The sequence below is a fragment of the Oncorhynchus kisutch genome, linkage group LG13 (assembly GCF_002021735.2).
Source record: "Oncorhynchus kisutch isolate 150728-3 linkage group LG13, Okis_V2, whole genome shotgun sequence".
Lineage (NCBI taxonomy): Eukaryota > Metazoa > Chordata > Actinopteri > Salmoniformes > Salmonidae > Oncorhynchus > Oncorhynchus kisutch.
The window spans coordinates 60,348,840-60,372,340 of NC_034186.2; the positions used below are offsets into that span (position 1 = coordinate 60,348,840).

The window sequence follows — 23,501 nt, forward strand, 5'->3', positions numbered from 1 at the left end:
TATTTTGTAGTGTGCTACAGCAGATGTAACTGTCACTTACCACGGCCTGTGACTATACACACCTGTTCTTAGACATGCCATTGGGCCACGCCACACAGTAGTCTTTGTCGCAACAGACGCATGCAACTCCCCTGAGGACAGACCATCGCCATTGGGCTACTAGGATGTAAACTGCTCGTCTACAACCCAGTCTAGCTTGTAAATGATTTGCCAGGGGGGATAAAAACAAACCTTATTTGGCTAAAGCAAGTTCCACTGTTAGGATAGAGTAAGAATCGCTAGGCTAGAACACAAGCGGGCTAGCCTAAAAATATTGACTACCCACCTAACATGAGCCCCAAGGCTTGGCCCACACTCCCACATTTGTCAAGGTCTAGTTATCCACTGTGGATGCTCCTCCTCTGGAACCTAAGAGGGGCGGCGGACGTTAGTCTCATGCCACAGTGCCTTCCATCTGTGGCTGTGAAATAGGAGCATGTGTGGGGGAACCTGCTCCTGGTTGTCATTGGCAGGACAATCCCTTGTCTCCCCATCCAGACGATGAATAGGCTGCTTTGTGTTGACAATATACAGGGAGACCCATGCAAGCTCTGCAGATACGGTGTTCTTTCTAGATCTTATTGTTGGTTCACCTGTTGAAAAATGCCACTTTGAATTATTTTGTCAACCTATTGCTTTTTGACTTTCACTCCCTGGAAGTAAAGATGGTTCGCTAATCTATTGCAAACTGTAGAACAATTATTTTTATGGTCGGAGTTGTAGGCATTCGGGATCAAAGGTGGTGGAATGGGCTAGATCATTGAGGGAGTTCAAAAGTCAATACCCACTCCCATTTCCAGACTCTTTTTCCAAGGTTGCTGTGTGTAACACCTGTTGGCAAAGAGTAACAGATAAGTGTAGCTAATGGTGGGCCAGGACAGAACAGAACATCTTCTAACACACGTAGATGTTTTGTCTGTTTATTGAGGGTACGGTATGCAGGATAAATGTTCTTTAGAATTAATATGGTTTGCAGTGTGAAGTTTCCCAATGTATTTTCTTTTTTAACCGTCATTTCATTCCAATGACCTGAATGATGGAAAATCTAATATGAAGTCGTTTGACTTCTTTATGTACTGTAATGTATTTTGTGTTGGAGTGGCTGCCATGCCAACTTGTAGCACTTTGGGGCTATCAGAGAACACAGCAGGAAGTACACTTATCATATAGCATGAACACATTTCCTTCATTAAGAGAGTTTTTGTCTGTTTCATTTCTGCGCTCGTGCTCGCACACACAGCGTATGTTTTACTATATTTGTGGGGACCTAAAATAGATTATTAGACTATTTTCTCTAAACCTAACCTTAACCCGCAACCCTAAACCTAACCCGTAAGCTTCAAATAGCCTTTGTCCTGGTGGGGAGAATTTCTTGTTTTACTGTCCTTTTGGGGATTTCCGGTACCCACAAGGATGGTAATACAAGGAGGCTAAGTGGTCTATTTGTAGGCCCAAATATTTTATAAACACATAGTTTGGTTACCACTAGTAACCAAGGGCTGTACTGCTACTTTTAGCTTAGGGAAACTCTAAACAATTCGCTGACGTCTACTGCACTCGACTTCCATTTAATCATGTGAATGTTCTGCCGGGCTGACACACAGCTGGACAACAGGAGGAACCCATTGAAGTCCATTTGTTATGCTAAAGTGTTTGAATTAAGTCACTCTCCCTTTTAAAATGGACAAGAGCAAACATCCACTCCCCACCAATGAATGATGATGTATCAAAGCTGTTCAAATACTCTGTGGTTCTGCACTCAAACAACCTCTCAATAAAGGCTTTTGGCTCAATCCCTCCGGATATGAATGTCTAAAGTTCACAATAGAAGTACACCTCAGAGAAAGCAATAGTTGGTGCCCATCCTTAATTGTGCAGAACATAACTTGAATTGAATATAAGAAGAAAAATGTCTTATTCAACATAGAATCCATCTTTGCTACAGTTCGTGAGGCACAAAGAATCAATATTTGGTTTCTAAAGAGCTCGCTCTTCATGGAACAGATAGAAACTCAGCAGTGTGTGCAGCCTTTTCCCCACTCATTTTCCTCGGGGACGACAGTTTATTATACTACAGCTTCTCCCAGGAGGTTTGGATCTCTATTCTCTCGGAAAACTCCCTCGAGGGCAGCGTCATTCTACCAGCATGACCTCAGCCTGTATCATGTGACACAGTGTGACCTTCTCAAGTTATACAGAACCAAGTCTGTCTGGACCACAGGCTCCCTGGATTTGGGTGACACACTTTATTTTAGCCACAACGGTGTGTAGGCCACAAATGAAACCTGTTCTGTGACCTGCTATTAGAGAGACAGGTTCAGGCTTATTGAAATGTTTATGTATATTTAAAAAATGTGTTATAGAAACAACATTGTTTGTCTTCATTTTGGGGTGGCAGGGTAGCCTAGTGGTTAGAGTGTTGGACTAGCAACCGGAAGGTTGGCAAGTCTGTCATTCTGCCCCTGAATAGGCAGTTAACCCACTGTTCCTAGGCCGTCATTGTAAATAAGAATTTGTTCTTAACTGACTTGCCTAGGTAAAATTAAAAATAAATAAATGAACGGCCAGTTTTCATGTCGTTAATTTTTATTTAAAAAATTGCACCTTTTTAATTAACTAGGTAAGTCAGTTAAGAACAAATTCTTATTTACAATGACGGCCTAGGTTAACTGCCTTGTTCAGGGGCAGAACGACAGTTGTCAGGTTGGGGATTCGATCCAGCAAACGTTTGGTCACTGGCCCAACGCTCTAACCACTAGGCTATCCTGCCGCCCCATTGAGAGCATTTTACAAGTGTTTACTGTGTCATTAGTAGTTAGTTCAGCAGCTGTTCAACTAGTTTATTGATTAGTAATGAATAGGGAGCTTGAAGGCTGACTGTTCCAGTGGCTGTAGTTATAAAACATGGAAGGTTGTTAATAGTAAGTCTGATATGAAGGTTCTACAATTGATGGCTATTCTCATAGATTGTTTTGTCTTTCAACTTCGTGTTCCCTAGGCTCCTGGGGTCTCCAAAGGCCAGAGTGGGGCCAGTGGGAGTATACCTAGCCTAGTCTCGTGGCTACTCGCTCCACTGGCCCTAACAAAGTACATGGCAATGGAAAACACATGTGCTAAGACTGTACATGTGATGTCTGCTATATAGAGCTCTCTTTGTTGGGCTGAGTTTTGATAATTAAAGAGTAGTGTTTGGCCTTTCAGTAGACCAGTACTGTGTTCGGAGAAGGCATTGGCGGGCTGGAACGAGTGTGTGTGTGTGTGTGTGGATAAGAGTTTCCATAGCACTTTGATTATTTTCAAGACCCAGCCAAGCTGAATGAGTCATCCGCTCTCTAACAGGGTAAATCACTTTAAGATGCTGGGCCTCTGCACACATGCTCACTCCACACGAACACACATCATACTTAGAGACACACATTGCATGTACCCAAATTAAAACACACACTCACCTCAAAGTAAGTTACACACACAACACACTGAGAAGTTCCCATTTGGTAGTGGATGAAGTGGATGCGACCCCCAAATGTTCTTATCTGATCAGTAATGTAACTGCCAGTGGATTACCACAACTCTGAATGATCAATATGTCTGAAGCGTTTTCATTTCCTTCAACATAGTTTGATGTTTGCACGGAACATTTTGAACATTCAGGAAGACCTCCAGATGTTTAGCATTTTGTGTCACTAAACATCACTCTTGTTTACTGGAGCCTATACAAGCCAAGCTTTAAAAGGATTGTAATGTTTAACCAGGTGCAGGCCAGGTCAATTAAATTTACAATATCAAACAAGATAATATAAATCATAAGACAGTTATGTATATCAAATTATATATACATGAACTTAATTTCCTTTAAAGACTCAGACATTAGTTATGCACTGTTATAGACTACTCCCCAATGCAAGTGTTCACTAAGGAAATGTTTACTGACGTTTACATACCGTAATGCAGAAGGGAACTAATCTTAACCGATTAAAGATGGAATATGTAACTTTTTGGGCGACTTGACCAAATTCACATATAAATGTGGGTTATAGATCTGTCATTCTCGTTGAAAGTAAGTCTAAGAAGCGGAAGATCTGTTCTATGCACTACTTCTATGCTTCCTGTTCTTAAGTTTAGTTTTTGCATTGTTTACTTTTCGGTTTTGTACACCAGCTTCCAACAGCTGAAAATACAATATTTTTGGTTATGAAAAATATATTTCACAGCAATTTAGATGGTACAATGATTCTCTACACTATACTTGCTTGTTTTGTCACAAACTGAAATTAAGCGAACTATTAGAATTTTAGCAACCAGGAAATGGTGGCGCGATTTCTGCATAGTGCATCTAACAGTTGGGTGCTGTTACAGACATATTCCCATTGGCTAGAATAGGCTAAAGAATGTTAAAGCTAACACTGCTCCTCCTATTATAGGCGCCACACAGTCTGCTGTATTAGTTCCATAATGCTAACGTTAGCACCACTCCCCATCTATTCACATGGCACCACTGCAGAGCTTTCATTGTAACTCAATGCAGCTGCATGGGGTAATTGGCCTCAGATAAGTTAAGCTCTGAATCTGTTCAGTGGCGTGCCCAGAACATTTTGAATGGGGTGGCCAAGGTGGGACACAGACCCAGTTTAGGGGGATCATGCCATTTTGAACCTGATTTGTATATTTTTTTTGGGGGGGGGTTGTACAAATTTCAATTATAATGGTTCAACACATATTAAATGTTTAAGTTTGGTACATTTCCCTGTTCAAATAAATCATGTTTGCATTTGAGTTCAGGATTTTATAGAAAAGCAGCATACAGCAGTAAATTCACTTGAAAGTGATAACCAGAGAGCAAATTTATACCGTGACATTCAGTGGGGTGTCGTTTTTTCTTAAGCGACCTATGTGTGCTTGTGCGGGCACAAATTTATTTTTATCGGCTTTATAGTAAATTAATGTAATTTAACTGTAGAAATATTCCCTTTTTAATGTGTCATGAACACAACCAGTCTGATGTTATCACCTGATTGGTAAACAAATCACATCAAAAAGTAGGTCAAGTAGGTTACCTGCACATGTTTGTCTACTCCAAAGTCCAGCATCCGAACAGTGCACTGTACCGCCACTATTTGAATGGAAAGGATCTTACAAACGCCATAAGTGTAATGACATTCAGCCTACAAAGTCTCCAAAAATGAACAATAAAAAAAAGAAACACTTATAAAATGATTTCTCATTTGTGTCTAAACGGTATTTCATAATTTTCCTTCAATTCACCAGAGAAAGCATCGAAAGCGAGGCGAACAGCGCCCCTCTGTCTTCGTATCTGTAGCCCATGTATCTGATGCTGTATGGACATGTCATACTCTTTTTGGCCAGACAAGATCAGATACATGGGCTACACATACTAAGACAGAGGGGTGCTGTTTCGCTCACTCGGATGCTTTTTCCGGTGAGATGCTCTGTGCCCGTCATGTCAATATATTTTCAGAGAAGACCGATCAGATCAGTTAAGCTCTGTCCCCACTGACTCTGTTTGCTCTGTCAAAGCCAGTCACACACTGTTTGCTGTTTATCTACACATGGAGCGTATGTTCTACCAAGGTTAAAATGTATTTAAACTTTGTCAGTATGCAGTAGTTTGATTCCAAGCAATCTCAATTCATTTCATTAGTGTTATCGTCTGAAATTTGACTAAAGCTCATAGGTGATACAGGCTCCTACAGGTTTAAAATACATTTAGAGCTGTAAGAATTGATTTACATAGTTACATCACTTTCTGTGTGTAGGTAACACTCCTGACAGTTGAAGTATTATAAAATTAGTCTTACAAGTGGTGAAAAGACAAGGACAAACTGGCTAACCTGTGTTCTCTACCTTATCGGGGCTAGACAATCAAACAATAGCTAGCTTTTATGCCAACATGCTGAATGAAAGGGCACCAGGCTTCTGACTCATGTCATGATGAATCACTAACTAATCATTAAAAGTGGAACCAGGCCTGTGTCACATACACACAGAGCCAGAGCTACATAAAAAGCTTTATCTGTGGGAGAGATGCTTTCTTTTGGTCATTGCTGGCCATGTGTTTGAATGGGGGGGGACACACTACCTACTGAGCATGACCCATGTGTAGGCTGTTTATGGCCTCCCCTCTGTAACACCCCCCCCCCCCCCCCCCCTGCTTGTCTATTTGAGACACATAGGAAGATAGCAGTCTTGAGCACCATGATGCTGGTGGTGAAACACTAGGAACTCTATTCCCATCTGTCCATATGGATGTGGTGAGTGGGTGGCTTCTGGCTATGGCTGGGTTGTTTTCCCCTTGTGATTTATCTCTCTTTCTCTCTCTCACACACACACACACACACACACACACACACACACACACGGAATGAAAACAATCCTTTCCATTGTTTTATTCCCAGAAGAGACATGATCATGTGCCAGCCTGTACTTTGGATTATATTATTTTCTTTTAATGTCAGAGATCTCCATGTCCTCTTAACAGTGCTTCTAAATGATGTTCACATAAACAACCTTTTAGTTGAAATAATACATTACATACCTAAACATTTTGTTGAATCAGTACAGAAGTAAGTTGAACCAATCCATGGTGTGAATACTTAACTTTAAATATGAACTGCACATTTTTTCATTTAATCAATGCTGTTTTCAGCATTCTCCTGAAACTCTTACACATTGTGTAGTCTGGCTGTTGGTCTTGGAGAAACTATCTACTGCTATTTCTGGACCGTGTTTGCACTAAGACCCCATTATTCAACAGCCTTTTCCCCTCTAGGCTCTCTGTGTCCTAAACTTACCACGTTGGTATTGGGAAAATGGGATTGTGAAGGATAGCAATTAATAGGGATGGGAGCCCAAAGATCGTCTTTAGGGACGGAGGACCCCTGGTAATTTCCAACTTCCAAGGAAACCCACCCACACGTGTTCACACATGCCAGCCAGACGGGCGGGGTGTCGTTCCTTAGTTGCGCACCGTACCAATAAGATCAATCAACCATTACAACTCTGTGCAGTGGAAGACTGTGTAGTAACACGGGAGGGGGGGGATTACATTCTCATTCCTAACAGACCCCCTAATAGCACAGAGAGGCCAGAGGGCCTTTTGCACTGCCTGATTGACTGTGTGACTCCATTGAGATTTGGCCTTTCCCATTAGTGGGGTGATTTAGCATTGACTGCCTCACTACAGTGCACTGTTAGCCTGCACTGATAGGGAAATGGCTGTGTTTACAAGGTCGGGGAACTGGGCAAGTAATTTACTGTGTGTGTGTGTGTGTGTGTGAGAGTCAGAAAGTGGGTGTGGTAGTCTGAGGGGACCAGAGGATGGGTGCGGACACACACAGGGTATAGGAGCGTTCATAGAGGATGGGTGCGGACACACACAGGGTATAGGAGCGTTCATAGTTGTCTATAATCATGCCGCTGTAGTAGTTGTGTAAAAAGTCATTTGGATGTGAACTATATGTATCCCTGGTTAAAATGAAGTGTCTAGTATTGTTCATATGCTTCCTACCCTTTAAAATATGATGAATGATCTGTTTTAACATCAACTTCATGGGAAACAGATACGGTCTCTGGTTTCTGGCTGGTCTTCATAGTGAATCATTATTTAGGTATTACTGCTGCCAGGACATTAAAATACTTTAAGACTTTGTGGGTATTCCCGCATGATGCATCTGTCATATTATAGTAATTATAGGCTAGATTTTCCACCAGGAGCCTAACGGGAAAGCTTTTCGAAATAGGCCTATGAGGGAGGAAACTTTTTCGATTGAGTTTAGCTCTGAAATATGCTCAAAGTAAGCATCGGCAGTGAAATTCTACGTGTTTATCCATTATATCAAAAATGTGGGGAAATGCCATACTTTAGATGAGTAGGCCTCTGTTGTCATAGCAACATCACAGCAAAATAGCCAGGATTGTGGGTTTTCCGTAGTTTTTTTTTTTTTTTGATGGTGGGCTCTCTCCATTGTCGTCAATGAGGTGGACAAAGATAGCAGTGAGTCACCCAAGAGTGGAGGAATGAGGTGGACAAAGATAGCAGTGAGTCACCCAAGAGTGGAGGAATGAGGTGGACAAAGATAGCAGTGAGTCACCCAAGAGTGGAGGCTGAACCAACACATTCCTCCATTTTTATTATTCCTCCCCTTTTCTCTCTCTCCTCACCTTTCTGTCTCCCTCTCTCTCTCACACTCACTAAACTGTCCTTCGGCAGTAGCTCTGCTGCTCACTATGTATACTGGAAAACGTTTTGAGACAGCTCTTTGTCCTTTGCCCTTTTTTAAAGTTGTGTGAGCTTTGATATAACACTGTTGTCACAACAGTAATCTCTCGTGGACAGATTCTGGTGGACAGATGAAACGGCAGGAATCTGTCAAGGCTCACAGAATTATTTGATTACGAGCAGCAGCAGTTCCTGGTTTATGGTTTTCGTCGTTGATTACTTGGACGAATCAGGATTGGGTGACGGCGGTGCTTAAACTGGTGTGGTCGATTTTTCAAGCCCATGTGTGGATGATAAACGGTTTCCACTAGATCACACAGCCACAAAGTCAAATTGTCTCTCTGTAAAAATTCATGAAATATAAAATGTGCATTTTGGCCATGATTAACATTGGGGGAATTAGCGGAAGGCAGGGGTTTGGCCGAGAGTTTCCATTTCCGAGGGAGGAAACTTTGCTTCCTTCCTTTACACAAAGATAATCACAATTGTTAACGCCATTCCCCCCCAGAAGTAAAACAGGAATTGGCCAACTTTCGCAAGAGAATTTTACTTCTGAGTAACCAAGATTATCACATATCATTATAACAGTAATGTGCACAGGAGAAACAGTCGGGCTACTGTGTGTTTTGAAGTGTCATCTACTATTTCTCTTATCTAAATAGATCGTTAACTTATTTTCTTTACATGGTATCTAGATGCCTGGATCAATGTCCTATGAGTAATTGTGACAATTGAACACATCATACCCTATATGCTATAAATACAGTACACCGGTTTGGTTCTTTTATCCCCTAAAATTCAGTTGCATAAACTGTCCACATCCAACACATGCTGTTTTGATAAACAGACTTCCATCCACACCGGTTTCTGAGGTGTGGTCCAAGTTTGGATGGATTCAAATGTAAACTTTATTCGAAGTACATTTTGCTCTACAAATGTATTCAGTTTGCACACACACATTCACGCTCTCAGGCATGACGTTCAGCCAGGTCATGCATTCTGTTAAGTCGACATCCTGGAGCAAACAAACGCATTGCAGGCTTACTGGCAGTTATGGATACACAGGCTTCCATATCCTCAACACTAGAGCGGATCAACAATGCCATTCATATTCATTATCACCTATATCCTCAGCACTACAGCTGATGAACAAAGTTACTGACACACATCACAGCCAATATTGCCATACTCAGGTCATTCACATTCTATGTCATCACAGCCAGGCTGCCTGTATTACTATGTCCTATATCATCTTATAGTCATTCGATGTTACATTTTAAAACATGTAATAAAAAAATGTAACTAGGCAAGCCAGTTAAGAACAAATTCTTATTTACAATGATGGCCAAACCCTAACCCGGACGACGCTGTGCCAATTGTGCGCCGCCCTATGGGACTCCCAATCACAACCGGATTGTGATACAGCCTGGAATCGAACCAGGGTCTGTAGTGACGCCTCTAGCACGGAGATGCAGTGCCATAGACCGCTGCGCCACTCGGGAGCTACCAGCCATTCACGAGAGAATATCATATACATGCTTATTATTTACATTCTATATCACCATAGGTTCAGTACCAGAGCTGATCCACATAGCCCATTTAGTCATAATAAGTGGCCCACCACCCACACACAAGCTACAGTTCTGGAGGCATTAATGTAGCCCCAACATGAAATGTTTACATGTCTTATTTAAACACAATGTCTGGACACAAGTGCTTTACTGTTCCAACTCAGTGTGCAAGTTGGGCTAAACACACGTGCCGACACACAAACTCACACACATGCCTCATAACACAGGACTAACAGCCCTACGTTGGGTTATTCTGGGTTCTCCCATGTCTATTATATTTAAATTACTATTATAAAATATTCCACACAAACACCCTCCTAACCATTGGAACAGTGAGAACTTCATTAAGGCCACAGTTAGGCTATAAGCCAGAGGGAACTTGGCCCCACCAAAGGTGGTTAAACGTAACAAATATTGTTGAACGTAGGTTGTAAAAAAGACAATAACAGTAGAGTAACTGCTGTTTCATTTGTCCCCAGTCACTAAGCTGTCCACCTTGATTTGCTTGTTTTTGGTTGAGAGGTTGCTATTTAGTGGGACATGTCTTCACACTACCTTGTCTCATGCCCTCCAAGTAGCTGGGTGTATGAGGGCCTGTGTATGTGTGAGGCCTAGCTCTTATGTCACAGATGCTATCTAAAACAGTGACACTTTTTGCAGTTCAGTGGAAATATTTCAGCACAGGAGCTGACCGGAAATAATTCCTTTCTTCTTATCCCTCTCTTCCAGGAACCCCCCCCCCCCCCCCCCTTCCATCCCTCCTCACTTTTGCCTGGCCTTGTCCGGCAACAGTACCAGCACATTCCTCACATGACTCCTTGTTTCCATCCCATTGAGCTCTCCTGTGTTTCTCTGTCAGTCAGGCTTATCAGTACAAGCTGTTAGACTGGTCCTCTCCATCCACACAGGTGTAAAATAAGCTAAATATGACCCCAGTGTCTGTCATAAAGTCTAACGAGTAATCAAATCTAGATCAAATCAAATCTAGACCGGGGGAGAGTTTCTTTAAGCCTCTAGAAATCAAGAATAATGGTTGAATTAATTCCGATCAGAGTAGGCAGTTTACTGCCACATATATAGCTAAGCTATTATTGATTAAATATGCAGACTATGTTTTTAAATGGACCCTTCAGACTAATATGCCTCTACATTTTAATTGCTGGATCTTGTCCATTATCACTGTAATATATGTGTTGGTGTTCCTGTGCATGAAGGATGCTGTGTTGGGCGTTTGTTTTCATGCAAATGTTGGGGGCTGTGTGGGTGGCCGGTGCCGGTAAATGTGGTTGGATGCCAACTGTTAGTCCATCAATCACTCATCCTGCTGAACATTAGTGCTCTCTGGGTCTTTGTGAAATCTGAGATGGGACAAGGGCTAGTCTGTATGTGGCAGAGCATATTTCTACTCCATTGTATACTTTGTGTGTTCTTGTACTGGTGTAGGCTATAATGGCGTATACATATGGTTCTGATTTTGTGTCTTTTTATTGAATTCATGCATACATTTGGAAGGAGAGGGGATTATTGTAGGCTGGCAGTGGCTGGGGGAGCATGAGTGTGGTGGGTTAGCCGTCTGGAAGCCATCTCCCAAGCAGATGGGCGTCATTAGTGATCATGAACATTGAAATGCAAGGGCCAAATGTAATAACGGGGAATCTATTTCCTGCTCGGCTTTCAATGAGCGCCTTTGCCAAACTGGTATGATGCTCAAGCTACCACTTTCCCATCCTCTTCTGTTTGGCTACATAGTTTTTCCACGGTCCGGGACCAAGTTTTTCATTTTTTTTTTTTCCCACTACGGCAAATTGATGCCTGCTTTAGAGGTCTGACACAAAACAACACACACATGCAAACAACAAATGTTAACGTTTTTGATTTAGGCCGTGGCTGCGGTCCAAATTTCCGGAAAGCCTCGAAGCTTCTGTGCATGTTTATTTTCAACTTTTCGCGCATATCTCTGCTCTAATCGTAGAGAACAGGCTACTTTGGCGGATAGTGCTCGTTTTAATAAAGTTAGACCAAAGCTGAATCAATGGCTGCAAGATCACATAATGATCGTATTCTACATAACCGAATATAATAGCATAGTATAACGTTACTGTAAGGACAAAACACCACATTTTTCTCTCGTGGCCAAAACTCAAAAGCGTGCGCCACTAGGCAAAATACACAAGTAGGCTCTGCTACAGTTTAACACCATCTGCTCTTGAATCTGCTCACTGATATCATTCAAAACAACACTGTAGACAACTTCGTAACTCAAGATCTAATTGCATATCCCCATGAAGTACGTTGGGCCAATAACCGAAAGGTAGCTGTTTCGAATCCCTGAGCTGACCTAGGTTAAAAATCTGTTGATGGCCTTTGAGTAAGGCACTTAACCCTAATTGCTCTGGATAAGAATATCTGCTAAATGACTAAAATGTAAACATTTAACTGAATTGATCTCAAATGGTTGGAATGCAGATGCTGCATGGGCGTTTCAGCATTAACACTTGAAGAATTATCACACCACAAAAATGTGTGTGTAAAGAAGAGGTAAAGAAACACATGCGCAGAATGTGGTCAGGATATGTGCTGAGGGAAAAGTTGGATCTCTGCAGCCAGTGTTTGATTTAACTGAGATTCCCTCAGGAGTGCCTGTTGGCCTTTTATTTAGAACACGTGAGCTTGATTCAATTATGTCCCTGTCAATTAATTTATTCAATATGATGGGAGTTCAGTTAAGGACAGCTCAAGGCATTCATGAGTCTTTTATAGGTAGTGGTAGTGAGTACGTTATCCCAGAATTGGAACCTGTGGATAATGTTGGTCAATGGGAAGTTTATGTACAGAGGTTACTAAACAGTTGGACTCTTTTTGTAAGAGCCTAAATGCATAACAGCCTTTATTGTAATCATACTGCATTAGACACAAGTTGCTCAAACACAGACCGTGTTAGTGAAACAGGAAACTGATATATTTGTCTACTATGTCTCAACAGAAATGGGAAGAAGGAGTCAGACCTAGAGGCAGCTCTGGCCCGGCTGAGGGATCTAGAGGCTCTGTTGAACTCTAAAGATGCCTCTTTGTCAACTGCCCTGGGGGAGAAACGCTCTCTAGATGCTGAGGTCAGGGACCTAAAGGCCCAGCTAGCCAAGGTAAGAGACTAGTGGTAAAGGCCAACTCTGAATTCTACACATACTACATACTCTCTCCTCAGGTACAGGGTTCAAACTGCATATGATTGAAAAAACATGTTTTATAATCTTCCAGTGTATATAAAGAAAAACAGTTCTTTAAAAAGTAACATCAACTGTGAATATGACTTTTGGGTGAGTGCTGTAACAAGGTCAGTGCATCACCATGGATTGTTCTCAATGAACTCTGAAATGAATAATATTCCTACGCCACCTTCTGGTCACATAATTGAACTATCGTTTCACCCAGTCATGCTTTGACATCTTATATGCAGCTCCTCTATTCCTCTTCGCTAAAGCGATTTTGATAACTCTAGCGATTTCAGATCAACAAATGATTAATAATTGATCTAATCTAACAGAACCCTAAAGGTGAACATCAAACTTTAAACTCTCTGTCCCTTAGCTGGAGACAGGTCTGAGCGATGCTAAGAAGCAGCTTCAGGATGAGATGCTGAGGAGAGTGGACGCTGAGAACCGCCTGCAGACCCTCAAGGAAGAACTGCAGTTCCAGAAGAACATCTACGGAGAGGTGAGGCTCTCTCTCTCTCCCTCTTTTTTACCTTACACTCTTACACTAGCGCTCCTTTTCCCCCTTGACCTCTCTCTCTCTTTTTACCTCAGACTTTCTTTTTTCTCTTTTTCTCCCTCTGATCTGCTCCTCCTTATCTCTCACTCTTTTTTTTCTCTCCCTTTTGTTTCCCCATTTGTCCTCTTCACTAGCCTTACAAACTAGACTGATGGAACACCGAGATCAGTCTGTTTTATGAGGTTACCTCTTCACCCCCTCTTCTATAACTCAAGTATGCCTGTACCGTCTATCTCCCTGCAGGAGCTGAGGGAGTCCAAGCGCAGGCACGAGTCTCGCATGGTGGAGATTGACAGTGCAGGAACAAAGCAAGATTATGAGAGTAAGCTGGCTGAGGCCCTGATGGAGCTGAGAGCCCAGCACGAGGAGCAGGTCCGCATCTATAAGGAGGAGATCGAGAAGACCTACACCTCCAAGGTAGGGAGCACAACCCACTGGTCCACACTACCAGCTAAAACGTGGACTAGAAGTAAATCAGTTCAAATCGATAGTGTTATTTCATTTTAATTTCACTAAGCTGTCCATCCAGTTGAAATCGGTAGTATTGTCCATGCATCATTCAACATCCTTTCACTGGCCCAGTGCCAACCTAGCACAGACACATGTAGTGTGGTTTCGTTCTGACCTCTGGCCCTGTGTGTGTGTGTCTCAGCTGGAGAACGCCCGTCACTCCGCAGACAGGAACAGTACCCTGGTGGGGGCGGCTCACGAGGAGCTGCAGCAGACCCGCGTGCGGATGGAGGGCATGTCCTCCCAGCTCAGCCAGCTGCAGAAACAGGTACGGCTGACAGGTGGACAGGGTGCAATCACAGAAGTCTCTTACCGTACATCTCCGTACTGTGGAGCTCTGACAGCTGTTATCTTAGCTCTAGTGTTGGCTCTAATGCAAAGTATTAGCGCAGTTCATCTCGTCTCTGTCAAATATGGCCCTTTTGGTTGGTCTAACCGGGGTATCAACCCTCTGTGTGTTAGCTGGCGGCGAGGGAGGCCAGGGTGCGTGAGCTGGAGGAGTCTCTGGCCCGGGAGCGGGACACGATGCGCCGGCGCCTGGAGGACAAGGAGAGGGAGATGGGGGACATGCGCATGCGAATGCAGCAACAGCTGGATGAATACCAGGAGCTGCTGGACATCAAACTGGCCCTGGACATGGAGATCAGCGCCTATCGTAAACTGCTGGAGGGAGAGGAGGAGAGGTGAGGAGACATGACAGATATGCACAATACACATCATGCATACACGAGCACTGAAAGCCACACACAGACATTTACACACAGACTGAAGTAAATAAACTCATGTAACCTACACACCCACACTAGATTTGTATCAACAATCTTCTTCTCTGCCACCCCCCCAGACTGCGTCTGTCTCCCAGCCCTCCCCCAACCCGAGTCACCGTGTCCCGTACCACCGGCTCGGGTTCAGCACACACCCATACCACCCGTACCTCGGGCTCAGGACACAGCCACAGCGCCCGAGTGGTCCAGTCCACCAGCGGCAGCCGCAACTCCTCAGGCACGGCTAGCGCCAAGAAGAGACGGCTCAATGACAACGACAGCGAGGCCTCCAGCCTGGCGGGGGGCGCCGTGACGCGTACACGCATTGCCCAGCAGGCCTCCGCTAGCGGCCGCGTCACCGTGGACGAGGTGGACCTGGAGGGGAAGTACGTCCGCCTCAGCAACAAGGCCAACGAGGTATGGAGTTCATCGGTCAGCTTGACATGCATCGTAGCAGAAAGCACCCATTGTCGCATTCTTTCTGTTATGGTCAAATGCACAGGTTTTGTAAGGAAGCTACTGTAGTAAAAACACCATGTTAGGCTGATGTTGTAAAAGGACAATCACTGAAACACACTTGATGCTTGTCTGTTCTCCTTTAGGACCAGCTTCTGGGCCACTGGCAGGTGAAGAGACAGGTGGGCACCAGCACCCCCATCGTCTACAAGTTCCCCCCCAAATTCAACCTCAAGGCAGGACAGACCGTCACAGTGAGTAAAACCTTCATCATGTCTGCACTGTCATCAACTATGCTTGTGTTCAGTTTTTAGTACACCATGTTGAGAGAAGTGTGTATTCTAACAGAGAGCAGAATGTTTGTCACAATGTGGGCCTGTGTGTAAACCATCTATAGTATGTGATCAGGTCATAACAGACAGTCCTGTACCTCTTCCCTCTGTAGATTTGGGCTTCAGGAGCAGGCGGCACCCACAACGCCCCCTCAGACCTGGTGTGGAAGACCCAGAACTCATGGGGCAGCGGAGACCTGTTCCAAACCATCCTGGTCAGCGCCAATGGAGAGGTGAGTGGCACACGTTTCATGCACCTGTTTGTAGTTGTACCTTCCCATTGACTGTTCAGTCTTTCTCTTGGCAACATCATCCCACTTCCTATCCTACATATTTGAATACATGTGAGATTTGGTAAAAAACCTTACTCATGTCATAGCCGGTTGACAAACTGACTGTTCTGCGCTTCTCTTTCCCATAGGAAATGGCACAGAGGAAGGTTACACGCACCCTGTTCCAGGAAGATGATGACGATGACGTGAGTCTCACATTTTATGAAAGACACAGGCTCAGGATGATAAATAAATTACTCAAACTATACTTGCACTGTGAGGAAGGCTATTGAGCCAAAACGTTGTTCAGGATCCCCTGTTTCAGATGAAAATAGGTTCATTTATGTAGAGTACTTATTTAGTCACCGAACAAGGCCAGGGGTGTGTGATGATACACTTAAATACTTCTCTAAAGGGTGACAAGAAAAATTGAAATACTTTTTTTTATTTACCATTACTGGGTCTCCGTTCTAAAAAGTGTAGGAACCACTGCCTCACAGTGGCTACAGTTAGTATTTACCAGTAATGTTGGAACCTTCTGTTCTCTGTCTCCCTCTGCAGGGCAACCACAGTGCGTGCGGTGTGGACAGTGACTACAACCTACGGAGCCGCACGGTGGTCTGTGGCTCATGTGGCCAGCCGTCTGATAAGAGCTGTGCCACCTCAGGGGTGTCCAGTGGCTCCTGCTCCATCAGCAGTGGAGGAGGTCTGCCTGAGGGCCTGATGTCTCCCCTCTTTATAATGGGTAGCAACTCACCCAGACAGGTACTGTAGGACTGTTTGATCATGTATATTGTTTTAACACACACTATTTCTGTTTTAAAGCACAAACACCCCGCATTCTCTCTCTCTCTCTCTCTCTCTCTCTGACACATGAACGCTCATGCGCACAGCAACACTGTTATCCCAGTTTTCCTGTGTCTCCTGCTGTTATGACAACAGCCCCTTCCTGTCCCCTCACTTCCTCTAACGCCCCTATGTCACTTCCTGTCTTTCTCAGGGAGGTCCCAGACCGGAGAACTGCTCCATCATGTAAAGCCAGGCAGGCACCAACTTACCTGGACAAGTACCCCCCACACCACACATGGATGGGAGATGCCTTTTTTTGTTAATTACTTTTTTATTTCCTTTGTTTGATGTATGATCTGTCTTATTTTGTATAACATAATCTGCAGGTTAGATTGCCTTTGGTGTTTGGCAAAAGCTGTGTATTCACTTCAGATATATGAGCTTGTATATTCTAGTTATTGCATGTGGGCTGGGCAGATGCTTTCACTGTTTAGGGCCATATCTAGGGAGAGAGGCACAGAAAGCACCTTTAACCATTACAGTGGACTTTGATCCATAGTGGGCTTTTGCATCATGTCTAAACTGTCACAACACTAAACACGCACAGCAGCAAACCCTGCTATGAATCAGTGGATATGGGGGCTGGAACCAGGGATCTCTGGCCTGGTATTCCAAATACACTACCATAGAATGTCACTAAATGGAGATGGAGTGAACCCCCTCTGACCGCTAGAGGATTATGGGGGTTTGTATTAGACTGAGCGATGGGATTGGTCATTCTAAAGCCATAGTTACAAAGAGGAGCTCAAACTTGACACTGCCATCAAGTGGTTTATATTTCTGAACACAAGACAGTAGTTTTTTATGGAATGACATCTATATTATTACTCATGAAACAGACAACTATGGTAATATGGATATAGGTTCCAAATTGTGACTTGTTTTCACAGGCTTGAAAGAGGTATGTAGTTGTTAAAGAAAGGATACCAAAACGAGATGAGCACAGACATGGGGAAGACCAAGTAGTACTGTATTGTAAAGTTGAGTACGGTCTTGACATGACCTCTGACCTCCAGAAATAGTTTCCTCTTAGAGGCTGATAATTATTGTCTGACCTCACCTTTGTCTTGTATGACAAAACAGTTCTGCCACGCTTTTTTGTTTACGTAGTTATACTGTAGGGCAACTCATCAGATCTAGACAAAAAAATATGATTTGTATGGATTATTTTGCTTTTTGAATCTGAGATAATTGCCAGATGGATTATAGTAATGTTACTGTAACCTTCTAATATTGACCTTCCATTTTTAGGTTTGAGGGAATGTGGCAGCTTGAGAAATAGATGTTATAGTTTGTCAGACTCTAAAGACAGAAATCGTCTGAGTTGGAAGTGTGTTGATTTTAAATGAAAGTACAATGCTTACCTTCTCGTGACAGCAGTGCAACAATGTGTACATTCTGTAACTTTGTATCAGGTGTAGTGTCAGAAAGAATGGGTACAGATAGAAAGTAAACCTTGGACAAGTAAGCCTGAGCCTGAATGGCCCGTAGGGGTAGTTGGACTATATGGTATTATCTGGCCAAAAGTTATAAAAGTTACTTTATTTATGAACTACACAGTATGTTGCATTGGCAAACATGTTGGTGCCATATTTTCAGTGTAATCAATTATCAAGGTGTCACTTTGACAAGGTCAGAAAGAGTATTTAACTTGAGAAGGAAACCTAAATTAAACTTAAACCATCTATTCCTCACATGATACCAATTTTACATTGACATTCTCTGTATTCATGTATTGTAGTCTTGAAACTATTGTCCAGAGGCCTCTCTCCCACTTTTCTGAGCTTAGCGTCTTTTCTTTTGGGCATGTTTATTCTTTTTTTTCAGGGGGGGGGGGGCGCGTCTTATTTCTTTACAATTACCGGTATGTCGAAAAAGAGCTACAATCATCTACAAAGATTTATCCACTGAATATATTAATAGAGGCATGTACAGTAGTTTGGCAGTAGTCTGGCAGTAGTCTGGCAGTAGTCTGGCAGCCTTTTATAGGATGTATAAGCAGTGAAGAGTTTCTGAGAATACTTGATACTTTATGAAACATTTTAGTTTTTTTTGTACTTCATACACATTTCTATCACTACCAATTTGGAGAAAATGTGATTATTCTCACTGCTCCAGACATACCTTAGAGAAGCTCAATAATATTTTTTACTTATACATATATAATTACTTTTGTCACTTTTCAGCATTTCTTTTCTCATCATGTCTCAAGTGCCTTATTGATACCTGCTAGTGATCATTGGAAATTATGTATTCTTTTTGCATTATGAGGTGTCAATTCCAAAGATATGCGACATTTTGTCTTTAAAGACAATGGAATTTATAGATTTACACAGTATGTTGGCTATAGTTGCATATTTGTACGGAAATTGCCCTTGTACATAATGCTCAATTGAATTTGTAAGAAATTATTATACCTAATATGGGAAAACCATGCAATCCAGGGAGAATGAATTAGTGATGATTTACCAGCCTTTTCTGTTCAAGAAGACACAATGAAAAATATTTTCCCAACAAATGCCGTCTTGTGGTTGACTTCTTAATAAAATGTCATCTGTGGTTTGATGTGTGATATTAGAGTAGCTACCTGAGCACAACATGCTTCTGAACAAGTGCATACAATGTTAAGCCATTTAATGTACATTATATACAACATATTGCATGATTACATTGAAAAACATTCTGAGGCGCTAGCTGTACAAATGTGGTCTGGATTTCCCCTAATTGGAAGCTGACATTCTATTGTCTATAGGGGAGGGGAAAAGGGGCTTGAGAGGACATCATACTAAACTACTGACATCATGGAGATATAAAAATGTCTTTCAATTGCCATCCCGGTTTGTCATTCTGGTCAAAAGGCTTGTATGCCAAATCAAGTGCTCCAAAAGCCAAGTCCCTTCAGCTGCAGTTTGAAAATACCATTTGAAAGAATCCCAAGTTGGGTCAAACTCGAATGCATGCATGTATGTCCTCAAACTGCGATACTGGCATTCTCAAAGCCTATCCCCACATGCCTTGGCCCTTGAGTCTGGATCACAAGAGTGTAACGGTGGATAAAATGCCACCTTTAATCCACCAGGGGGCAGTGTTACTATGTAAACCTACTGACAGAAGCATCGGCATAATCTGCTGTCTTTGTCAGGTTGCACTGACTGTCAAAGCTGCAACTGACTTTTGTAGCCTTGAATAACCCCAAGACAACTTCCTACCAATGTTTTTGAATGGCAGTAACGTTTAAAAGTAGTTCTTCTGAGTTGTGATGTTCAGAGTAGGGCTGGTGTCATTGGGGCAGTCTCCTGCGTACGGGAGAGGGTGGGCGTCGGACAGGTGGCAGGTCATAGTGTCCTGGGATGTGGCTGTTCACAGGTAGGTCATAGTGATTATGGGGCTCCTGCTCTGGGACCTGCCCAAGGGAACTACGCTCTGAAAAATTTGAAATAAACATTGTAAGTGTAATTGTCATCCGTCTACTGGAGTTTATATTTCTGATTTTCTTTAAATAATGTGAATGGTAAATTTAAGGATCATACTATGAAATATACAGTATGATTCTCCTGGCCTAGGAATGAGGTTAATGCTATGGTCAACCCTTTCTCCAGCCCTCATACTGAGACTTTCCAATCCATTCCTGTGGTTTCCTCCCCTCTCCCTTTCCTCACATGACCTCCTTTCATTTCCATGAAAACAGTACTGCCCATTCAACCATGTGTTACGGAAACCCATCCATCTCAGTTGTCTATTTGCACAGTCTAATATTTATTCTTTTTTTTTCTGAGTATGCTATGTGAAACCTAAACATTTTACATAGTGATAGAGAATTGTCTGTTTTGTTGTTTTACATGCTAGCATAGCCAGATATTCTGTGTATACTACTGATATAAATTGGAAGGGTCTTGAACAACAGTATAGTAACCCACCTCTGCGTAATGTTGCTGTGCTGAATGGTGGAGGGCTGATCTCGGTGTAGGACCTGTCATGGGGTACGGCTGTCCTCATCTCCATGTAGCTGCTCTCAGGAGGGACGAAGGGCAGGCCGGGCAGGTCTTTAATGGTGGCGTAGGGGTTCTCACTGTTCAGAGAACTGCTGCTAGCTGCAACCCCAGTGTCCTTTAGTTCTGTCACTAACAAGGGGCAGAGTGTAAAAGTTAACAGAGGAGCTGACTGGCTCTGGGTCAGCCAAGTCACATGTAGTTTGTCATCTGGTGATGGGTTGACAGTTCAGGCATGATTTATGTTAAATGTTCCACAAAAGGAAGGCATGTGTGAAAATGGATTGATGGACATGTTGCCTAGAGTAGTTCTAGAGAAAAGCAAGCATATTTCATGTTAACTTGGAGTTTCTGGAAATGAAGGAGAAAAGGGATATATAGGAAGCATGGAAAACTACCTTTGTTGTAATATTTCCCAAGGCTGGCACTGTAGCTATAACTGCGGTCAATGCTGAAAGCTCCTGTAAACATGAAACATTTAGCATAATCTATTTATTTATAGCAAACTCATAAAATACAAATATCCTGTCTTGGTATTAAATCAATATCAGGTGATGAAATGGAGGATGAAAGGTGGCGAAGAACGGGCAGTTTGAAACAGGCAGTAAAAAAAGACGGACCTGGTTCTTTGCGAGCCTCGTGGTGTTTCCAGTCTGCAGGCAAAGTGGCATTGCTCTCCACCCCGAACAGGCCTCTCTCCCTCTCCATGTTCTTCACATCACAGAAGAGCTGGTTATTGGTGTTCTGTTTGAAAGACACCAATATTAACCAATCGGAAATCATACAGCTCCTCTCAAACAAGCATATCCTGTATAAAGGACACGGGTGTAACAGAGTTGACTCGAGACGGAGGTGACGGTAATGACACTTGCCTTGATGGCGCGGTCCTGGTTGTTGGGGACGTGTGGTAGAGGGGGTCTGCTCCAAGTCAATGTGTGATAGCTGGGGTTGTAGTAGTGGTGGTAGCTGTGAGGAACATCTGAGCAAGAAGGGACATGACATCAATAACCAGCACTGTGTATAAAATACATTACTGTGTATGAATCCTAACCAAAACCGTAACCTAGCCAGTGCTACAGTATGGATACATTATGTGGTCAAACTATTCGCAAACATTTGTTTTTTAACGTAATCTTTTAAACCAACGCTGTATCAATACAGTACCTGGTATTGCGTATTCGGAGTTGACGGTGCGTGAGGTGGAGAAGGAGACTGTTGGTGTGTTGGCTTGCTTGTCTTTCTGCCGGCGGCGGTAGAGCAGTAGCAGGGCCAGCAGCAGCACCACCAGCATGACCAGCACCACGATGCCTGCGATGGCCCCCCACGAGTCCCTCTCCCCCGGGGACACGGGCACCATCATACTCACAAAGCGTTCTGTGTGGAGCACAGAGAACAAGGGTCATCACCGTCACAGGCCCTCCAGTCATCACCGTCACAATATTTAATGCTGAATAGTCTTAGGTAGATAATAACCACAGTTTCATTACCGTCTTATTTAACTGGATTGTAGCAGATTCAATAGACAACTCAATAGACAACTATTATAGCCTGGTAGCTATGGGTAACAGTATGTCATTACTAGCTTGTAAACAGATGTATGGTTCGTAACTGTTCATTGGGTAAAGGGGAGACCATACCTTTTTTGCAGTCGATCCCTGGTCCTGATTCACACACACACTCCCCTGTCTGTGGGTCGCAGTAGAAGTTGGGTGGGCAGGAGCAGACTTGGGCACAGTTAAGGCCAAACATCCCATGGTGGCATTCTAGAGGCACATGCAGATATTCAAAGTATGACTTGTGAATTTGAACTCTTTATTTTTTTTTAAATGTCATTGATGGCATTGATTTCAATCAGCAAAGGTCAAGTTGGGCATATGTTGTGATACAGTAAAAACTCAATTGAGCCAGACTTACGTAGAGTACAGTCAGGGCCTGTCCATCCTGGGGGGCAGAGGCAGGACCCATCCTGATGGTGGCACGATGAGTTGTGGGCACATCTACACACTCCAGTACATTGCTTACCATAGAGACCCCCTGGACAGGCTAGGAATTACACCAAAACACACGTCAAGGTCAAATATAATACACACATCAAAAAATGACCATGTAAAGCACTAAAGTATGCCAAGATGCTGCGGGTCTTCTATATATATATATACACTAGTTTGACTATAGGTGAGATATGATTTAGTGCTGACCTTGTTCACAAAGGGCTCCAGTGTACCCGGGGGTACACACACACTGGCCTGTGACATGGTGGCAGGAGGAGGAGTGGGCACAGGAAGGGCATGTTATACTGCACTGGTCACCATACACACCTGCACTGCACACTGAGAGAAAGAGAGAGATTATGGTGATTCATAACAATTTAGCAACTTGACACACAACTTAGCATATGAATGAGATTGATGGTGATAGTGACATTTTCTACTTATTTATACAGGCATGAATATCAAACATTTTCTGTACTCACTTTGTTGACAGGTGGGTCCCCAGTAACCAGGGAGACAAACGCAGGCACCGCTGTGTGGCAGACATGTGGCACTGTTCTGACAGAAGCAGCTCTGGTTACAGTGACGTCCCCATGTACCCTCTGAGCATGTCTGGGCACAGCGGGCACCTAGGAGAGAAAAGCACACACAAGACAGACAGAGAGACACACAGAGAGAGAGAGAGACAGAGAGTGGGACAGAGAGACAGCGAGAGAGAGACAGA

At 43.2% G+C, this 23,501-nt stretch overlaps 2 protein-coding genes across 5 annotated transcripts in view; one reads left to right on the forward strand and one right to left on the reverse strand.

Annotated features, from left to right (window-relative positions):
* LOC109902034 (lamin-A-like) overlaps nt 1-19,315 on the forward strand; it is a 29,930-nt gene extending 10,615 nt beyond the window's left edge. For all 3 annotated transcript variants that reach the window (XM_020498088.2, XM_020498089.2, XM_031786772.1), the window contains 11 exons: nt 12,830-12,986; nt 13,432-13,557; nt 13,858-14,031; nt 14,267-14,392; nt 14,587-14,807; nt 14,969-15,305; nt 15,491-15,598; nt 15,790-15,909; nt 16,098-16,154; nt 16,510-16,713; nt 16,949-19,315. In XM_020498088.2, coding sequence (XP_020353677.1) covers nt 12,830-12,986; nt 13,432-13,557; nt 13,858-14,031; nt 14,267-14,392; nt 14,587-14,807; nt 14,969-15,305; nt 15,491-15,598; nt 15,790-15,909; nt 16,098-16,154; nt 16,510-16,713; nt 16,949-16,984 — 1,666 coding nt within the window. In that variant the 3' untranslated portion in view covers nt 16,985-19,315. The remainder of the gene's footprint in view (nt 1-12,829; nt 12,987-13,431; nt 13,558-13,857; nt 14,032-14,266; nt 14,393-14,586; nt 14,808-14,968; nt 15,306-15,490; nt 15,599-15,789; nt 15,910-16,097; nt 16,155-16,509; nt 16,714-16,948) is intronic.
* Nucleotides 19,316-19,414: 99 nt separating this feature from the next.
* LOC109901729 (platelet endothelial aggregation receptor 1) overlaps nt 19,415-23,501 on the reverse strand; it is a 39,745-nt gene continuing 35,658 nt past the window's right edge. Inside the window, exons 14-23 of one of the 2 annotated variants that reach the window (XM_031786770.1) lie at nt 23,260-23,406; nt 22,985-23,116; nt 22,701-22,829; nt 22,424-22,549; nt 21,951-22,160; nt 21,659-21,765; nt 21,407-21,530; nt 21,185-21,247; nt 20,715-20,918; nt 19,415-20,220 (exon numbers count right to left, since the gene is read on the reverse strand). In XM_031786770.1, coding sequence (XP_031642630.1) covers nt 20,078-20,220; nt 20,715-20,918; nt 21,185-21,247; nt 21,407-21,530; nt 21,659-21,765; nt 21,951-22,160; nt 22,424-22,549; nt 22,701-22,829; nt 22,985-23,116; nt 23,260-23,406 — 1,385 coding nt within the window. In that variant the 3' untranslated portion in view covers nt 19,415-20,077. The remainder of the gene's footprint in view (nt 20,221-20,714; nt 20,919-21,184; nt 21,248-21,406; nt 21,531-21,658; nt 21,766-21,950; nt 22,161-22,423; nt 22,550-22,700; nt 22,830-22,984; nt 23,117-23,259; nt 23,407-23,501) is intronic. The other variant, XM_031786771.1, reaches the window with a different exon arrangement.